This window comes from Haliaeetus albicilla, chromosome 13, assembly GCF_947461875.1.
Source record: "Haliaeetus albicilla chromosome 13, bHalAlb1.1, whole genome shotgun sequence".
In the NCBI taxonomy this organism is placed as follows: domain Eukaryota; kingdom Metazoa; phylum Chordata; class Aves; order Accipitriformes; family Accipitridae; genus Haliaeetus; species Haliaeetus albicilla.
In genome coordinates, this window is record NC_091495.1 from 37,395,345 (window position 1) to 37,415,304 (window position 19,960).

Genomic DNA, 19,960 nt, shown 5'->3' on the forward strand with positions numbered 1-19,960 from the left:
AAATTTGGTGAGGTTTTCTGGGGATGCCAGAGTCACCACAGCAACTGTGGGTCAAACTCTGATGCTGCTGGACTGGATGGTGGGACTGCAGGAAAACCAGGGGCTGCTGGAGTCTGCAAACAGGCTACCAAATCGACACTTGGGGAATTAAGGAGAGGTGCAGGTAGTCAGCTCTTAAAACGGAAATCTGTGTGAAATGACCAAAAAAAAAAAGTATAACCCCACTCCTCCAGGAAAATTGAGCATTTCAGACAAGAGAATTTATATTTACTTCATAATTTATTAAAGTTCAGATCACCATATGCAATAAATTATAGTTGTTATAATAATAACATTGTCATAAAATATTACCATGAAGTATTTGTCTGACAGCTATTGTAATCTATACAAATAAGAACTGTAGTTATGATCTTCAGAATTTTAGTGTTAATGGGAAGTGAACAAAATATTAAGGAACTTCACAGTAAATTCAGGGAAATATGTCATTATTATTGGTTTTGTGCAAACAATTTAGACTGCACACATACAGCTTGAGAAAGAAAATGTACAGTTGCGTAGTGTGTCTCTAGAGCAAACGCATTCCCTGAAAGTTGAACTTGCTGCACCCACCCGGTGCACTTACATGCATTTTAACAAATGCAAAGTGATCCGTGATCAGTAGCTGATCAGTCTCTGGAACCTCCCTCCTAGCCCCCAACGGCGAGGCTTAGCAAGGGCTCGGACTTTAAGGAAACAAGTTTGAAAAGGCAAAGCGCGCAGCCGAAGTCAGTGAACACTGAGCCCGTCAGAAGGTCTCTCTCGAGTCGTGCCCAGGCATGCGGGGTCCCCCCACGGCTCGGTCCCACGTAGGAGCCTGGTGCCTCCCGCCGGGAGCTGCCCTCCCTCTGGGAGCCTCCGGCCACCACCCTGCCGTCGGTGCCGATGCTGCCGTCGGCGCCGATGCTGCTGTCCGCACCAATGCTGCCATCGGTGCCGATGCTGCCGTCGGCGCGGCGGTTCGCTGCGTGTTCGGTGGGGCTGAAGCCCTGCGGGCATCTGTCAGGTCCCCCATCCCACCAGCAGCTCGTGGGGCAGCCGGAGCGTGCCGGGAGCGGTAGGAATTCACAAACAGTCCTGTCCCGATGTGGTCTCCTCCATTTCTGCTCCCTGCGCCGGTTCAGTGAACTTTAATGGAGTATTTCCGAAATGTCAGGAACTGGAGCAGCTTGTCTTTTCGCCTCTGCTTTAGCGCCATTAGCGCTCTCGTTTTCTCCTCCAAGTCCTGGTCGGTGGCGAGGATTATCTTGGCTCTTTCCTCCGCCTTCTTGTCGCCGGAGTTTTTGAAGAGTTTCTGTAGGGACTCTTCGTTGATGCTTTCAAAGATGTTGGCCACGGCTTTCTTGCGCAGGGCTGTGTCGAAGCGGTAGCCGTGGACCGAGGGGCTCACTCGCAGGGATGTGGACATGGCTGGAGTTTTGTAGCTTCTCTTTGCTTTCATCTATGTGTGGTGCTGCCGGGTTTGCCCTCGGGTCCAGTCAGAGGGATCTGTGCTGTGCTGGCTCCCAGCACTGGTATTTAAAGGCAGTCTGGAGAAAAAGCCAGAGGGCTCAAGTTACAGTGATGAGATCACGCTGATGTCAACGCTGAACAGTCAGAGGAGAGTTTAACAGTTAAGTTGCCAACTTTCCTCTGCCGCGCAGCCGAGACGAAAAGCTTTCTGTTTCTGCCATGGGGATGGTTTTTCTCTGAACCTGCCGTAGAACGGGCTTCGTGCAACTTCAAACATCGCTTTGAGCTACTACAGCTCAAACTCTGCTCCTTGGCCTTTGCTGCATGCAGAAAAGCTCTGCATTCAGAATATATGTAACATAATAAACAGTTAAAACTCCAGGTGGGAACTATTGCAATACTAGCCAGAGGTGCTAGCTGCCAGCCTGTGCCTGCAGACGTGCACTTGTCTATGTCTGGGGCAGACAGAAGTACAGCAGCGCAGCAAAACCTGCGCAGCTCTGCGCATCGGATGCTTTCTGCCGCTTCCCAGATGATCCAGCTCACGTTTAGCGCTCACAAAGCTGTCTTTTCTAAGTGGCAAGTAGTTTACCAAAGGCAGCTGATCCATAATGTCCCCTGAGGTGACTTTCCCCGGGATGTTACACCCCATCCGCATGTGGCAATGCCCACAGCAGGTAAAGTCCCTCTGTCCCACCGTGCACCCTGCGCTGCAGCAGCAGCACCGAGCGGTTTGTTGCCCCGTTCCTGCTGCGAGTGTCCTTTTTCTTTAACTTCCAGCTCACCGGTGCAGCTCCTCTGCTCCAGAAGAGTTTGTGCTCTCCACCCCACCCTCGGCCAACACCAAGCCCTTGGGCTGGGAGGACTCGCTCTTAGTCAACCGGATTAGTTTTAGGTAGTACCGCGAGGAGCAGGGAGTTGGACTCGATGAACCGTATCGGTCCTGTCCAACTCAAGATATTCTGTGATTCTGCGACTCCCTCTCGCTGAGGACGTGGACTGGACACGGCTGCCTACGAGGGGCCAGCTCTGACCACTGGAGTGTCCTGCTGGGCTTAGAAATCTGGTATTACTGAGCACAACTAAATCTGGCCCAGAACAGCAGTGGGTTCAAAAGTCACTTGAGGCCAGAGAGCCAGAGATAGGTGTATTTTGGTTAATGGCTTAAAAGCAGCCGGATGCTGCAGAGGCACTGTTTGGAAAATTAGCAGCTTGTTTACTGGTTGTGTTGATGACCCCTATTACTCATCCCTACTGAAGAAGTCCCCAAAACAGCCTCTGTCCCCAAGCCAGTTTGACCAACGGCCCCAGGGGGATTCCCTTATTTACCAGAGAGCTGTGGAGGTGATCTCTGATGGCAGCGATGAGCAGATCCAAAGTAACATCACCCAGTTGCTTGTCATTTCACATTGCCTTTAAAACTTCTGTTCCTTCGGACAGAGCGAGGGGATGTGTCTGAGCACAGCCCCGGCAAACCCACTCTCCTGTGGCCAGCGGGAGCCGTGGGAGAGGTAAAAGCACCTGAAGTCCACGTGTCAGGCGTTTGTGCCGGCACAGAGCAGAGAACAGGATTAATCGCGAGCTGTTGCTCACCAGGCAATGCACAGAGCGGGGCAGGCTGCTGCCTGGCCCCCAGAGCAACTGGCAATCCCGTCTCCATCCAGGTTCTCATGAACTTCCAGCTGGCCGGGGCTTGCCAGGCTTTTATCTTTAGGAGAGGGAGCGGGCCACATTTCAGTGTTTGACCACTTTCCTATCTGGGACTTATGGAACCATCCGTAAGTGCTGGGCACGCCCTGGCACAGCCCTGTGCCCTGCGTTCACCCGCACGGAGGACGGGCTTTCCCCACAGCTGCCAGGACTTTGCTCCGGGCCGTTGTTACTGGCACAACCTCTCCCTGTATACGCCTGCCATTTTTCTTCTGCCGGTTCTGCATCGCTGTCATTGCACAGGTTACTTTTTACAAGCTTGTCCGAATTTCTTTTGTACGTGCTAGCTGTTATGTGCGTTAGTGTGTAAAGAACCACTTTGCAAAACCCTGTGATTCTCCTTCTGCCAGAAAGACTTAAAAGCCTCTCACTTCGCTGTAGTCTTGCCGAATTTGTGAGAATTACACATCAGCCACTGTTTGCTCAACATTTGCAGGGCTGGTAAATCCACCCTGCAAATAGGATCTTTTTGATGTGGCTGGCTCCTGGGTCTCCGCCTGTGAAAGAGCCTCATGTTTTCTAGACTCCCTTTAACACGAAATACGAGGGGGAAACTGTAGGAGCAGGGACCACGCTCGTCGCTGGTCCCTTTCTGCTCAGGTGGAAAGTGCTGCCTGGAGCGCAGCGTGAGGGGAAAACCTGCCTGTAAATAGGTCTGGCTGAAATGCTAAATGTACTTTGCTTCACTGGACAGATAATAGTTTCAGAGTACTTAGGGCAAAAAAATAGTGCCAGAAGATCGCCCATGATCTTGTGGTTGTAGAAAACAAGCCCTTCTTCTGTTTTGCCTGGTCGAAAACAGGAGCTGAGGCATGTTAACATATGCCTGGTTTTCACCGCTCTTATTGCACATGGAATCATTCTGCAGGTATTTGCAGAGACATGGCTGAAAGAATAAATTAGCAATATTTGTGGAAGATACAAGCTTAGAAAAGTATCTGCCATGGAAACCGAGAATAAAGCCGATGCTTTGGGAGTAAGACATCAGAAAGCTGCCAAGATGAAGCATGCGTTTTCTTGTGAGCTCATCTTGCACTGAGCAGTAACAAATGTCTTTGCCCCTTCAAGCTTCTCTGCCCACTTTGTATAAATTTAGTTGTGTTCAACTCTGACTGATAGATGAAGCATGCCTCATCTGTTTTTTTCCAGTAATTTTTGTTTATATCGGTCTTTTAATACCACTTTCCCAGTAATGCCTAGGAAGAATTATTCATGTGTTGGATTGGAGCGAAACTTCAGACAAGATGCGATTTCCATCATAGCTCTCTTGCTATTATTGTATAATTGCTTTGTGAAATGCAAACGCTCTGTTTCACACATTAATGGGAGGATTAATTCCTATCCCCACCATCTCTGCAGAACAGCTCAGCCACATCCCTAATTGCACTCTGCTTCTCACGACGTGATGGGCTTGGAGTGCTCCAGCCACGGGGGCTTTTCTGCTGGGGGGACGGGCAGGTTCGTGCTGAGCTTTGGGGTGCGGGGGGCCCTTCTTGCCAAGCGCCCCACAGGCATCTCGTCCCAGGTCGTGGCCATGAAGGTTTTGAAGATGAAGTGCTCGTGTTTTATTGTAGGCTCAACCAAGCCTCCGGGTCTCGCAATCAGAGCAAGCGGTTGCCGAAGGGAAAGATTCGGGAAGGATGGTGACTCAGCGGCCAGGTCTGCGCTCCGCTGGCAATGCAAAATGAGTTTAAATAGTCCAGAGGCACCTCCAGCTCGGAGCTGCGAATTGCCGGAGGATCCCGGCTGCACCGTTGTAGGAGGGAGGCAGGTAAAGCTGAGTGCTCACCAGCTCAAAAGCCACTGCAGGGGCTTCTGGAAAGCCCCCAGCCCCTGCAAGGAGCCGGCAGCCCCGAAAGCAGGAGGTGGAGGGAAGGCCAGGGCTGCCCTCGGTGGCAGAGGTAGCGGGACCAGCCAGCGCCTTTCCCGCAAAGTCTTGCAGATAACTTAGTCTGCATTTATGTAACCATCCAAAATCACTCCAAAGAAGGTAATCTGGGATGCCTTTGCATTTTGCTAGGGCATGTTTTGCATAGCTTTCCTTTCACTAGCCTGCCTAAGCCTGCACGGCTTGTAATACCACATTGGCATTGAAAGATGCAGCGGTCCCCTAGGAGAGCATTGAGGCTGCAGAGACCTTCCCAGCCATATGCAAAATATTCAGAAACTGAGTCTTTGGAAGGGCATCTAGAAGGCTTTGGAACAGGAGAGGAAAGTTAAATTATTGCCTTTATATATATATATATATATATATGTGTGTGTACTTTGTCTTCAGCTCATTCAGTGCAAAATCTAAGAATCTGAAATGCCCAGGAGCCTCAGGCCATCTCTTCTCTTCCCATCCTTTCTCTCGCTACGTGGGCTCAACCTCTGGCTCACTCGCAGCCTTCGCTTCTGCCGCTGGCCATGCAGGTTGGAGAATCCCTGCCCTTCTGAGGAGCCAGAAATGCCGCTCCTTATGTTTGCTCTCTGCTGGGAAATGAGATGGAGGGCTCTGCAGCAGACACAGCTGCAGGATGGCTGTAAGGTCAAAGAGGAACCGGTTCATCGTGTTCCTCGTGGAATCCAAATTCCTGGGAATTTGTCAGACATCCAGGTCGTGTGAATGGCAGTGCCTGCCCCGGCTCTCCAGCCTGCCTACAGCTTCTTCCCACTGTGGCTCATGTGCCTTTTTCTGTACAGCACAGGCTCCACCTGGGTTTTTCTGTTTGTTTGGTTGTTGGTTGGGTTTTTCTGTGGTTGCTCTTTCTTTAGTAGAGCATCTGGTAACACTTGTCCCAGATCTCACGGCAGGACACCGTGCCCTTTGCTTACAAAACCCGAGAGTCTAACTTGGCCGTGTGCTCCCTGGGACTGTCCTGTGGGCCCCAGTTCAGATGTGCGGTACAGTGGGGTGTATTTTAATGGGAGTTCTGCTGCAGCTCAGTTGCTGTAAAGACATTTTGCTGTAAAGACTTTTCTCAGACAATCCTGCTCACACAGCCGCCTGCCTAAAAGCCAGAAAAAAAGCTATAGGTTTTCAGACAACAGAAGGCACGATTAAGCTGGTTAAATTCCATCGGAAAAGTTTTTAATAGGGAAAAAAAATTGCACCGTGTCTGTTTAATACTTTTCTTTATCCTACCTGTGAAAACTAAATTAGATGCTGGCTTCTAGGCTGCTAAGACAGGCATTGTTCTATCAGGCACAGTCTGCATGGCATTACTTCTGCTCTGCAGCCTCCTGCAGCCGAGGTGAGCAAGAGTATTTTTTTATTAACCTCTGTCACTCAGCTGCAACTGGTGGCTCTCGGTACGGCTCCCTCTGCCCCGTGCCTTGCCTCCTTCACTGGGAACCCGTGCGTTTGTCCTGCTGACACATGGGAAAACCAGCAGCAACCGAACTGGTGCTACAGCTGGTGTGAGGGGGATCTCTGCAGCTCTCGCGCCATTTTAAGGGCAGCACAGGCTGCTGACAAGTTAAAGAAAATAACTTTTCGTGGTGTCGATGCAGTAAGAGGAGTCGGTAAAAAGTGTCAGGCACGCAAATCAAGAAGACAGCCTTGCCCCGCGCTGAGCCTGCTGCGGCTTTCTGGCAGCGGTGTCCCTGCGGGCAGGTCTGTCCCTGCTCGGTGACAGCAAGGGTGCAGGTTGGACTGGTTTGGGCAAGGGGGACCACGGCCTCGGAGCTTTGCAGAGCAGTGCCGTCCTGCACGGGGCCAAGGAACACGCCGAAGCTGCCTGGCTGTGTGGATGCTGCTGCTCAGCCGTGGGAGCCAAGCATCGCTCTGTGCAGGGAGACCATATAAGAGTAAAGTTTGTGGTATTACTGATAATGAATGTCTCCTCATTTCTCATAAATTCTCTGCTAAATGTACGATCACTGAGTTAATAATGCAGTGCAGGACATAATGAATAGCCAGTTACAGTAAGTAAATCATGCCTGTTAAGAAACAGAACAGAAACAGAAACTTCTGGCACTTTTAAAAGCCAGTACCCTTTTAAAGAAGCCCTGCATTCAGCAAAGCTCTGCTGAGGACACATTGACTTCTGGCATGAAATTCTTACTGTCACGGGGGGCTGGAAAGGCTGGGGAGGGAAGACTGGCTGGGTAAGGAAGCCACGGGTGGCTTCTCCTGTTCCTTGAGGCTTCCCAAAGCCATCTTGCAAAGGGAAACTCAAACTGTGGTGCTCTCCACTTGTAGTGGGAGATAATTACTAGAGAGGCTGGTGGCAGATTGCCAGCCAGAGCGTGCGGTACAGCTGAAAGCTTTGTTTAAAAAAAAAGAAAAAAAAAAAGAAAAATGCCAAGTCTAGCAGGGATGCAGGCAGCAGCAGGCAAACAATGCACTCAGAGCGCGTGGGGAGGGTAGAAGTGAGTGGGTTTGCTCGGGGTCACCGGAGGGGGCTGGGGTGACCCTGCAGCCGGGCAGCTTCTGCAATGAGCAGCGGGGCCGTATGCCGGCAGGAGCAGCATCCCCAAATGGCACCTACCCATCGCGTTTGCAGACCCGCTCCCCATGTCCTGCTATTTCCATGGGAGTCAGGGAAAGTATTTTAATATCCTGACTTCGGCACCTTCCTCCGGGGTCAGCAAGACTGAGCGTGGCAATGAAAGTTTAGACTTTCAAGCACGAACAACCTTTTTCTTTCTCCGCTGAATTTCCTGTTTGATCTTCCTGAAGGTCCCTGAGTACCCCTCGCTAGAGAAGGGTGAAGGCAGAGCCGTCTCCAGTTGTCAGACAGCTCATTGTCTGGTGCCGAGGGGACGGGCTCACGGGAAATCCTGCCTTGGGGCTGGGACGTGGGGCTGGCTCGGGTCATTGTCGCAGCCCAGCCCACGGCCAACGGTACCAGACACACGTACCCCCTCATCAGGGCTCTCGGCTCTGCCGAGCCGCTTCCTTTGCCGCAAAATGGGATGGCAGACAGGATGCGTGCCTTTGTGCTGCTCCGGCTTCTGGGGGCCCTCGGTGCCCCATATCGCTCCCGGAGCCGCACAGACTGCAACCCAGGCGCCGGATCGGGAGGCAGATCTGCAAAATGATGTGGCACGGTGTTAAACCACGACCCACGGCCTCCCACGGGGCTCAGGGAGCGGGATGCTAAAGCAGACAGGGTGGAGGCAGAACCGTGGCAAGACACGGCAGCGAGGAAACGTAGGGGTCTAGGGGGGTGTTGAGCCGCTGATCTGCGGTACCGGGTAAGGGATGTGATGGTGCGGAGCTGATTCTGGGCTTGGCAGTGGGTCACCAAAGGCTCGAGGCTGCCTGGGACCATGACACAGGGGGAAGCCTGGGTGACCTCTGTGCAATGCTGTGACTCTGCGAGCGGTCCAGCGTGGCTGGGAAAGCAACAGAGGCACCGTGCCGGGATGCAAGAGACTTAGTTAAAATGGCAAGGTACCTTCACTCCAGTGAGCTCAGCCTGAAATCTGGTTTTGATCTGCATCTGCTGCTTATTCGCCTGCTTGGAGTGAATTGCTGGGTAGCAATAAGGCTATTTCCCAGCTCTGGGGCATGGGCAGTGAGCGAGCCCTCACACTTTTCAGGCGGTTTTCAGTTCTGATTTGCAAAATGCAGTGCTGGTTTGTGATCTACCCAGAAGCAAATTAAAGAGCGTTTCCCCCGGTGAGGAAAGAAGCACCCACTTTGTGCAGAGGGAGCTGAGCTGGGTCCCAGTTTAGAGGGACAGGCTTTGCTAGCAGAAAAACCGCAAATTTAGTTCAGTTCCCTAATCTTGTGGCAAAGCAAAACGGGCACGTGGCAGAGGTAGATCCTGTCCTGGCTGTGCTTTGGGGAAGAACAGCATGTATTTGGGAACAACGTGCAGTCGAGGTTTGAGGACTTGTAGCCAAGTAATGCTGTTAGAAGAAAACTGATCATCAGAGCTGAGGGAAACACCCAGCCTGCGCCTATGGAGAGTTACCAGCAAATCGACCAATACGTAGATCGTGTGGGAGATTAGCTTGAAATTGTGGTGTTATCAGCCTTGTAGTTCATTCCTCCCGTAACAAAAGAGTTCCTTGGAGAAAACAGATGGTGTTTGCCTCCATCAACCTCTCTTGTGGCCCAACAGCTTTTGCTTTGTAGCCCCTAGAAAAGCAATTTCTGCGATCCTCCTCCCGTCACCGGGGCGGCACTGCAGCCCAAATCCTCTGCAGGACCCTGCCTTTACCCTGCCTACGGCAGCAACAGCAGCGGCCGGCCGAATCGCAGGGGTTGGTTTTTTTAGGGGTGGTTTCTGCATGCTGAGGCCTTGCTGCCAATCCTCCCAGGGTGTACCCAGGACTGGCCGTGCCCCTGCCGCTTTTTTTGGGGGGACGGGAGCTGTGCTGCAGGGATGTCGCGTGGGTTTGCACGGGTTTAAGAGCCGTGCAGCCGCCGGAGCCGGGCTCGGGCTGTTCCCAGGACCGTTGCGGCTGTTCATGGGGTTGTGACAGGTTACAGAACTTCTGCCAGTGGTTTTTTTCCCCAGCAAATTGCAGTCGGCAGTGCACGTCAGCTCCCACTCTGAAAAGCGATAGCAGGACTATAAAGCCTATCTATCTCCAGGACGGAGGCGAGGCTGGCAGTTTCAGGCGCCGGGCTGGCATCGCCTGCCCGAGCTGAGGTCTGTGCCGGGAAGAGACGGGGCCAGGATGACTCCCGCGATCCCTGAATCATCGAGAGCACAGCGGGACACAGACCTGCTCCGTACGGCCGCGGAGTGGGAAACCTCCCGAGGCTTTCCGAGCAGCAGCCCACTGACAGTGTCTGCTCTCAGACTTGTTTAGCTCTTGCAGTGATGCCTTCTAGATGTTTCCCAATAATTCCGTTGTCTAATTGTTATAATCTAAAAGTGACTGATGCCTTGTTTACAAGGGAGCCTTGTCTTTGTTCTCGAGATTTGCCCTTGAATCCCTGTCAAGTGTCAGCGCTGGTTTATGGGTATTTTGGTCTGTCTGCATTGGGCTATTTATACAGGCGGTTCAAACAAAAGAGAAGTTCTAGAACTGCAAGTTTATTTCAGCTCTGCACAGGAAAGGAGGAAAGGGGAGCAAGATGATGCTGTGTGGATGTATATAGGGATGGTAAAAAGTGCTTTGCAGCCCCTCCGACAGAGACCCGGCTGATCAGCAAGGTGCTAATTGAGAGTATGAGCTGTGACTGCTCCCATTTCAGCTCTGATCTGTCACAGGTTTGGTGTCAAACTAGAAACCAGTCCAGTTTGCAGTTTGTGCTCTGAAGTTGTCAGCATCTGCCTGGGAGAAGGAAATCAGATTTGTCTTTACGCCTGCCTTCGGGAGAGAAATCTGCCCGTCACGAGGGTCTGTCTGAGACTCATTGAGCGAAGCAGGAGCTGGCACCGATACCAGCCACCCCTCCAGCCTGGGGAAGATATCTGGGGAGAGAAAGGTCTCTGAGCTGCCTATAAAGTCTTACAAGCCTGACCGCTTAGCTACAAATTCTCATGTAGGTTGCGCTCTATATTTAATAGGTGAAATTCTTGTACATACACTGCAGACTCCTTACTGCAGGTCACAGAGCTGCAAAGCCTCATCCCGATCGTGCAGACGAGTGTGGCGACTGGTTTTTTTACTGGGGCTGGAGTGCTGGGGCAGCTCATGCAGCAGTGCTGGGCTCAGCCGGAGGCTGTTAACTTTTCTGCATTCAGAGTCGTTGGTTCGTGGCCTTGGCGCGGACCAGACCAGCACCCCGAGCAGGTTGGTCAATAGAAAGTTGTTTTAGAGGTGGATGGGAGAGCCCTGGTGCTGCTTCCAGCCACGTCCTCTTTCCCTCTTTTCTCTCTTACATAAGAAACCCTGAAAGGCAAATGGGTCAAAACAAGGATTTTTCAATCTTGCTGACATCCTGCCTGGCCTGGCATTGGAGCCGTGTGTGACGTGGCCTTCCACGGCCCCCGCCACAGCGGCCGACGGCTGCAGCTTGTAATTAATGTGCTGAAACGCCAGCGTGGAGCTGCGCGCTTTTTCCATAATACATGAAAGGACCATTTAGAGGGAGAACGCCGGGTAAAACAGCTCTCGTGTGGGCTGTCGGCTGCTGATCTGAATGCACTTGAGTGCCTGGATTGCTCCGAGCTGCTCGCTTTTGCTCCACGAAAGCATCAAGGAGGAAAAGCTGAGCAATGCCCTGTGTTTTCAGGAGCAGCACAGGTGAAGGCTGGAAGGACAGTGCAGGTTCTGCCCCTGCAGTGGGCAGGGGAAAGGGAAATTCAAGGTTTCGAGGTTTGGGTATTATCATGCGTGGGGGCGGTCGCTGCTGCTCCTTAAATCCCAAGTTGCTGTTTGAATGGTGGGCGCTGACCTGGCAAGCAGCCGTGCTGTAGGCAGCATCGTGCAAGAGGGGCTGGGGGAGCCGGGAATGCCACGGGGCCAGCGGGGATGCGTCGGCAGCTCCACGCGCGCCATGCTGACGTGAGGCGCAAATGGAAATAAAATACATCGTTTGTCCGTAAACAGTGTCGAGCGTGATGTCAAGTTAACGAGACTGGCGAGCTCGTCTCCAGAATCCTCTCTGTGCAGAAAGCTGAGTCAGTTCCGGCCACGATATGGTTCATGGAAGGAGCGTTTCCCAACATTGTTTAGGGAAATCTTACGAAGAAAGTAAACAAAACCCAACAGATCTCTGACCCCAAAAACCTGCCCCTCCACAGGCCTCTGTCATCGCAGCAGCAGCTGGGAGAGAGGGTCCTGGTGCAGCAGAGGGGACAGCACTTGCCCCCCACGCAAACCTCGGGGCAGCCACACGCGGGGGACGGGATGGGGCGGGTGGGAGCTGCTCCAGGGAAGGATGCTTGGGGGGAGACCCATGTCCTTGCCTCGTTTGTGCCACCACCCCTCGCCCACACGCCACCATCCACCCCCCGGAGCTCTGGGGTCTCGTCCCCACGACCAAATGCGTCCAGCCCCGGCATCGCCGCCACCTGCACGGGATACTCTCAGGCGCTGTGTTTGGCCAGCACACGGGTAAACACCAAGTTTCTTCTTCTTTTTCCAAATTAATTGGGAAGAAAAAGGATGAATAGCCTTGCTAACCGCTCCTGGCCTTGCAGGGATGGTGTCCTGACTCACCCCGTCTGCTCGCGGGGCGTCCCACTGCGAGCGAGCTGCGCCCTGTGTCTCCTCGGTGAAATAGTTTCCTTGTGGACTTCTCCCCCCCGCCCCCGGGCCATGGGGCTCCTCTCTGTTGAGGAAATGTCTTTGATCGGTAGAAATTAAAACAGGAAAATATTTTCCATTTGTGTCAGGATAAAAATGGCTCAAGCCAAGCGTGACTGATTGCTGAAAAAAATCGGAGCAACCCTGGTGCTGTTTCGGAAGGCTTCCTACTGTTCTTGCGTACAGTAAACACAGAATATATTTAGCAGCGGAGCCCAGCATGAGACAGCCTCTTACGGCTGTGCCTTGTCTTTTTTTTTTCCTTTTTTTATCTTTTTTTCTAAGAAATCAGTTTGACAGAGCTCTTGGGAAGCAGGGTACAGATTGCTTCATGGGCTCACCGTGCCTGCCTGGAACGCCAGTGCCTTTGTTTGCCCTTGTTTACCCGGTCTAGCAACCGCGGGCTGCAGTGACTAACTTTGCAAACAGCAATCGGGGCGGACGCGGCTCTTCCTCCGCATGGCACCGGCGACATGCCACCGCGCGGGCGGTGATTAAACCCTGGCTCCTGGCGTGAACGGCCGCTCCAAGCGTTAGAGAAATGGTTCCCAGCCATCCGCCCGCTTTCCCCTCGTTAGACCAAGCGTGCGCCCCGTGGCCGGGGCTCGGGTCAGGCCCTTGAGGACGGCACCTTGGCACCACTGCCCAGGGTGTCTGCATGGCAAAAAAAAATGGTCCTCCTTTCCTTGTGAGGAAAGGTTTGCAGAAATGGGGTCTGCCCTGACAGCGTCACCCCCCTCGAATCCTAAAATGCGAACCCAGGGGAGCTGGAGTAACAGGCAAGCTAAAGGAAGGGGGTGTTGGTTTATTGCAAAGCTTCGTGTCAGACACTCCAGCCAGCACCAACTGTCCTAGATACCTTCTCTTGGTATTATACATGCAAATAACAGCCATGATTTATTTATTGGAAAAACCCATATTTCATAATAATGCACTTTCTTCATGGTATTTATTATTCAAATTACGCTAGCACAGCATCATAAACTAGGAACCCACTGTGCTGGTCTCTGAGTAAATACAGGAAGAAAAAGACAGCCCCGGCCTCAGGGAGCTTGCGCTCAAAGCCTGTGGATTTTATCACCTCTCCTCTCGGCTGTGACCAGCCCCGGAGCTGCTCTGCCAGCGGGTGAGCATCCATGCGTAGCTGGGAGAGCCAAGCCGGCTGGGGGGGCATGTGCCTGGCTGCCTCCAGGGTGCCCCTTGCTGCCCCGGGGCAAGTGGGGATCCCGGCTCCTCCTCTACCTTGCCGCAGGCAAAAGGATGCCCAGAAGGGGGAATTAAAGCCATCTCTGCTGGTTTCTTGTCCCTGAACACACAAGAGGTTTGTAGGCCACAATCATGATGTATTTTTGATGCTCCCCCCCGTCTGTGGAGGAGGGGAAGGTGGACAGCATCCCCCTCTCATCCAGGCGTGTATGTCCTAAAGACGAGGCTGCTAGCCCAGTCCTATATCCTGCCATGCACTGTGTTTCTGCTGTCCATTTTACGAACAGGAAAGCGATTTCTGCCATGTCCCAGAAACCCATAAAACCCTGGCTGCCAACTGAGGCACTGGAGTTGCTAGCGGAGAGCTCGGTGCAGGGCTGCAGGCATCGGAGGCTGCAGCAGCAGCAGCGTGCAGTTACTGTGATGTTCGTAATCCTAAAAGGGAAGGTCAAAGACCTTTGTCAGGACCTGTCTTTGGCTTGTTTCCAAGATGTGCTTCCCCCATGCAAAGCTGTTTTTATGCTAATGCAGATGTTTCGGTCTCTGGTTCCTCCTATTTCCAAACAGCATTAACAGTGCAATGTTTTATAAACGCTGGCCATACATTGGGGACTTCAGGGATTGAAATAAAGCCCTTTCCCAAAGGTCCCTCCGGGTATCCTTCCATCTGGTGACTCGCTTTAGACTGGTGCCGTTTCCCAGCACTGACCGTCCATGGGAAAACACGACCAGCATTTGTCTGACACCGGCCATGCTGTCCTTATAGCTTCCCAGCAGTCAGAAACATAAGGTGCTGGGAGCTGCAGCTGAGCGAGCATGTGGCTCTGTGTGTCCCTTGTCACTTCTCCCCAGCGCCACTGCAGCGCTGACACTGCATTTGTACAGATCGCACGCTGCAGCGACGAGCCAGCAAAAGAGAAGAAGGCGTTAGGATTCGGCAACAGAGGCAGCTGCGGGAGGTGATGGAGGGTGTGAACGCAGCCCGGACGGATGGAGCAGAGCAGAGCAGAGCAGGAGAGAGATCCTCGCGCCATTAGCAGACAGCGTAGACATTTGCCTGCCTGGTCCGAAACAGGTCTAAAGCTGGTCTAAAGCTAAACGACAGGAGAAACCCAGAGATTTGCTGAAGGACACACAGGGAGCATAAACAAACCCGTTCCTTCCCTGACAGAGAGTTCCTCCAAGACTTGTTGGGCTCAGGGTGGCAGGTCCCAGGTCCGCACGTCCCCAGCACAGCGGTGCTGGTGGCCCTGGGCTGGGACAGCCCCATATTCATCATCTCCGCAGTGATGGTTTTTCAATCTGTTCCTAACTCCCTTTCCATATTAGGGGTAATTTAGCAGCTCCTCTCTCCTCCTCCTTCAATGCCGTAATTAGCACTTTTTGGCTTGAGTCATGTCCTTCAATCATATCTGGACTGTAGTCACTCCTGCCAAGGTGAGTAATTCCCCGGGCAGAGATAAAGCCCTCTGCGTTTCTTGTGCTCTCGCCAGGTCGAGCGTTCAGAGGGATACGGTGCTCAGGGCATGCACCCGCTGCAGCGTCAGGTCTCGGGCAAGCAGCAGCGCCAGAAAGAAGGTGAAGGCAATTATTTTCTGTGCCCTCCCGTCCCTCCCAAGGGGGAATTGCAAAGCAAACTTGGCTGTTATTAATAAATTGCTTTGAGACCTGTGGCCGAGCTGTGCAGGAGAGAGCCCAACTAGGAGACAAGTACTTGTCTGTAGAGATGTCGATGTGGGTGCACGTCCATCACAGGCGTGAGCCGCTCGCCCTGCCCAGCGTGCCGTCATCTCCATGCCCGGAGCAACGTGCCGAGCCGGGAGAGTCAGCGGCTGCTTCCACAGAGACCTGCTGGTGGGCTGTGGGTGGGTTGAGCTGGGGTGTGAAGGGCAGCGTGAGCAGCCGTCCCGACCAGCATCTCTCCAGAAAAGCCCCGGCATGGTCCCTGACTGGGATGCAGGGACAGCGGGGCTGCCGTTGTGACAGTTTTGGGGGCTCGCTGCTTTTCCAGGGTATGGTGAGCGGTTATGCAGCAGGGCAAAATTTGGGATGTGACGGTCCAGAGCCTGGCAGCCTGCGGGTGCTCCCAGGAATGCAGCAGGTCCAGTATTCACCTCCAGCCATGTGAGCTAAGCAGGAGTTGGGGGGCTTGCTCAGAGATAAACTTACCAACAAACAGAGAAAGATGGGGATAAAAATGAGGAATCCTGGCACAGAACAGGAACGCGTGGCGAGGAATGGCAGACACGCTTCGGGCTGGAGCAGGTGGCAGTTTCGGTGGGACCTTCAGGGTTATAACAGCAGCCTGGGGATCCTGAGATGGGGCTGCAGACCTCCCGGGCACTTACGGAAGGTTGATCATGAAAGGTTTTATAGCTTATGAGGAGCTCGTAAGGCAGCCAGGACCCAGATAATGGGGGATTTTAATTACGTGGATATTGATGGACATAATAAGTGTGCAGCAAACCACAAAGGGAAACCTGTGGCTAGAGGGGAGAGTGAGATTGATCTATGCACAGCATGTTAAATAACTTAGATCGTTCGGAGCCTCTCCTGGCCCTGATTCCAGGAGCAGAGCCAAGTATGATAAATAAGGTTGGGGTTGGGAAGTGTCTAGAATCCCAATGTTTGTATTCTTGTTTGATTTCAAATATTCACGAGGACAAAAGCGGTAGCAGGAATCGCAGCAAAGCGGTTGGCTGTGTCTGCCCAGGGGCTGTCAGACGCCCTGGGGAGCGGGGCCGACAGCCCGGCTGCTGCCCAGAGGCATCTCAGGAACTTTTGCGCAGTGGTAGAAGGTGACCTGGGTGAGACTTGGGCAAGGCGAGGAGGGAACCGGAGGCTGAAGCAATTGAGGAGCAGAGCGGAAAGTCTGAGCAAGCAGCGTGGGTGGGATGGCAGCCGCCGGGCTAGGCACAGCACGGGTGGTGACAGGCGAGTGCGGGCAGGATGGGGACCGTGCCGGGCAGGGGAGAGGCAGAGACGAGCGGTGTGGGGTGCTGGGTGCTGCTGGGGACCCTGCAGCGAGGGGTCTTTCCTTTGGTGCTGTTGTGAGCTACAGCTGAGAAATACCCTGTGCACCAACATCCCTCGCGCTGCCCTCCCCGGGGCCACGGAAGATTTTGGCTGCGAGGGGAGGGCAGAAGCTGAGCCGGGTCTGGGGGCAGCCCCGGGACCCTGCAGAGGTTGTTGCTGTTGGTATGTCCCCTTGCCCAGGAGAGATGGCTGGGCGAAGGAGCCGGGGACTGTTGCCTGTGCATGCCCTGAGGCAGGGTGGTGGGCACCCAACAAGCCTTGCTGCCGGGCACCCAGGCACCTTTCCTCCTTTTACCCTCTTAGTGCACTATACACAAGACTGTAGCAAAGGAAAACGTCGTGCTCTCGAGCAGAGTAGGAAGGGAATTTTGTGATAAGGTATAAGAGAGGCCCTGGCTTGCCTGGGCTGCAGAGGAAAGGGATGCAGCTCTCGGACTTTGTGTTGATGCCTCAGCAGCCGGGTGCAGCTGACGGGAGCTCTCATGAGGTTTGCTGGCATTGAAGGTGTGCCCAGGCAGGGTCTCCTCCCGCCACCCCCTCAAGTGTGCACCAGGCTTCCTTCTCCATCACACGGATCGGACCATCAGACTCCATGGAAAAAATCTCCGCTTAATAAAAGGGGTAACGAGGTGTCAAGAAGGTGGACACCCCCAGAACGGGGCTGGGAGTGCCGTGTCAAGGCTGCTGGGTGGCTCCAGAGCCGCAGATTCACAATGGAAATGTGCGTGCACCAGCGCTGCAGGGGCAGGGCCTCTGTTTGCAATGATAAGATAGTTTTCTGTGTGGGTGGTGCTAATTTGGGTCTGTAGCTGCTGTTCTGGTTGTGGCCGAAGGCTGCAACATCCTTCTTGGTTTTGCATCAGCTGCCAGACATCAGGCGTCTATCCCAGCTGACCCAGCAGATGCTGCTGGGTTCGGGGAAGCGGTGCAAAATCCTGGTCTCGTTTGTGTGGAGCCTGGGCAGAAATGAGCTTAAGTCTGCCTGTCCCAGTGCAGGCAGCAGCGCATCTCGGGTGTCCCACAGGCGCTGGTTGTCCCAGCTGGGGTCTGGGCTGTGACTGTGGCACAGCTCTGAATTTCCTTTGCTCTTCGTATTGCCTTTGGTGGCAGAAGGGCCGTGCCAGCCCATGCGTCCAGGGTTCCCCCAGCGCCTGCCAAAATGAACCCATCAGGGCAGAGCGGGACCTCGGGTCCGCAGACCCGTCGTGCTGCGTGGCTGCGGGCAGTGCATCGCAGTGCGGTTCCTGACGGCAGCACGCAAAATGAATGCCAAGCATTGTGTTATTCTCAACCGTATTGTGGCATTTTTAGGCGCGGGCGTAAATTATTTAAATGCAAGGTACTTCCAGGCATAATGCACCTGAGACCTTAGATGTCTGTGCCTTGTGATCAATATTAGACAGCAGTGGTTTGGAAACAGAGAGAAATCAAAGCTCTCACGAAGCAGCTGTCCCAGCCTGCCAGGAGAGAAGACGGGAAGGGTCTGTGCATCACTGTGCATCACTGTCTGGGTGCTGCAAGTGCGGCAGGATCCTCCCTGAATCCAACTTTAAAGGAGCTGAATCTGATTAATGCGTGTGCCATCGCTGGATGTGTCTCTCACAAAGCATTTGGTAAAGTGAACTCAAAGGTGGTGAGCCCTTGCTATGTAGTTTGCTGACCTGGGAATGCCGTGGTCTGACTCTGTTTCTGTGCAGCTCTTTAGGCACCTTCCTCATCTCCCAAAAAAGTAGTGTGTTGAAGGTGAGCGTGCCCACCGGTGTGGGGTACCCCCAGAGCCCTCTGGTGTGCCTTCTCTGGTTTCCCAGCTCCCCTTTTCTCTTCCAAGGCAGCATGAATTCGCTCTCCTTCCTCCTGAGTTGGAGCATTGCTGTGATCCTACCGGTCCAGGGCAGGGGCAGCATGTGCAGAGAAGGGCCCTGGGGCTTCACAAGGATTTGCAGCAGCAACAAAATCCCCCCCGGGAGCCCTTTGCCCCTTCCTGGCACCAGCATCGCTGCTGACCAGTATGGGTTTGGGCACTCCACAGCACGCATGGAGCCCATGCGTCTCCCCTGCAGTGCCAGCCTGTGCCAGTTCCCTAAGAGACTTGATTGTGTTTTTCATTTAGCTGGAGTCATTTTTTATTTTTTTTCCCCCTCAAAGTTTGCTGTTTTCCTGAAATGGTCTGAAATGTAATAGACCAAGACAATCATCAGAATGAAATATTTCCTACATAAAATATGCAGCAGCTATTCAGAAATGAAGATCGAATGGAATGAGGGCTGCCAGGCAAAGATTTAAAGGTGCTGACACATTCCCATAGGTTGTTTACTGAAGATATCTTCTCTTAAGCCCCAGTTTTAAGACTGCCTTTCAAAAGAGGGCACAAAATAAAATTTAGCAAGGAGCTTTAATAATTCAAGCTGCTGTGTGCTGAGGTTTTTGTTGCCCTTATGGGAACAAAGCCTCATTTCAAAGGACCTTGACTGTCTTCTGATAGTGCAGGAGAAGTGGCACTGCCAGAGCTATTTTTGCACTGAGACACCGATTGGGTGTGAAACCTGTCTCTGGTGGCCATGCCAGCAAAACCTGGGCAGGCAAAACACAGAGGCATATGGCCTGATTTCCCTAAAGATGCCGATTCCAAGGAATTTGGGGGTGCTCTCTCACCGTAAAAGGGCATCTTGGGCACCTGGCATTATGAAAAAAGCTTTATCACTGCTCTTGGCCCAGAGATCTGCCCACCCTTCCCCAGCACGGTGGGGTGAGGTGAGCCCAGTCCTACCACCCTGGGCTGGGGAGCAATGCATGGGGGAGAAGGCAAGAGCCCTGGCAGCTTGTTTGCTGGTCTTGCTTCATCTGCTGCGCTCTCTGTATCGTAGGAACCTGCGTATTAGGTCCTGGGCTGAACCCAGCATCAAGCTGGGTGTTAGTCTGCTGCAGATACCCGGTGAGGACCATGGGTTTGTCTGAGCTGTTTTTCCCTTGCCGGCCCCTCGAGGAAACTGTATGTCCCCCCCGTCCTGCCACAGCACAGCATTGTTCATTGAGACTTAAGAAAGTGAAGCCTCTGTGTGCCCAAATGTTGCCACTTTGCCCCTGTGACATCCAGAGCCCTTAATAAATCAGGAGCTGCAATGAAGTTGGCAATGGAGAGTAAAGCCTTATACCTTAATGCAGCATCTCCAGGTGAACACCAGCTTCCATGCTGCATTTTTCCCACATGCTCTGCTCACTTCTCTCATCCACTTTCCCCTCTCAGTTGGGTTTGAGTGACTTCAGCATCATTCCCATGACTGGAGAGTTGGTGCTTGTCAGCAGACTTCCCCTCTGAGTAATTGCGGTCCCGCTGCAGACGCATGAGCTATGCAAGATCTCTGCCTGTTACTCAAACTGG

At 53.1% G+C, this 19,960-nt stretch overlaps 2 protein-coding genes across 2 annotated transcripts in view; one reads left to right on the forward strand and one right to left on the reverse strand.

Annotated features, from left to right (window-relative positions):
* LOC138688678 (uncharacterized) overlaps window positions 1–19,960 on the forward strand; it is a 97,450-nt gene that overhangs the window by 67,927 nt on the left and 9,563 nt on the right. The gene's annotated exons all lie outside the window — the stretch shown is intronic.
* TCIM (transcriptional and immune response regulator) lies at window positions 261–1,548 on the reverse strand. Its single transcript, XM_009930758.2, has one exon. The coding sequence runs from the start codon at window positions 1,475–1,477 to the stop codon at window positions 1,157–1,159; it is 321 nt and encodes a 106-aa protein (XP_009929060.2). The 5' UTR covers window positions 1,478–1,548; the 3' UTR covers window positions 261–1,156.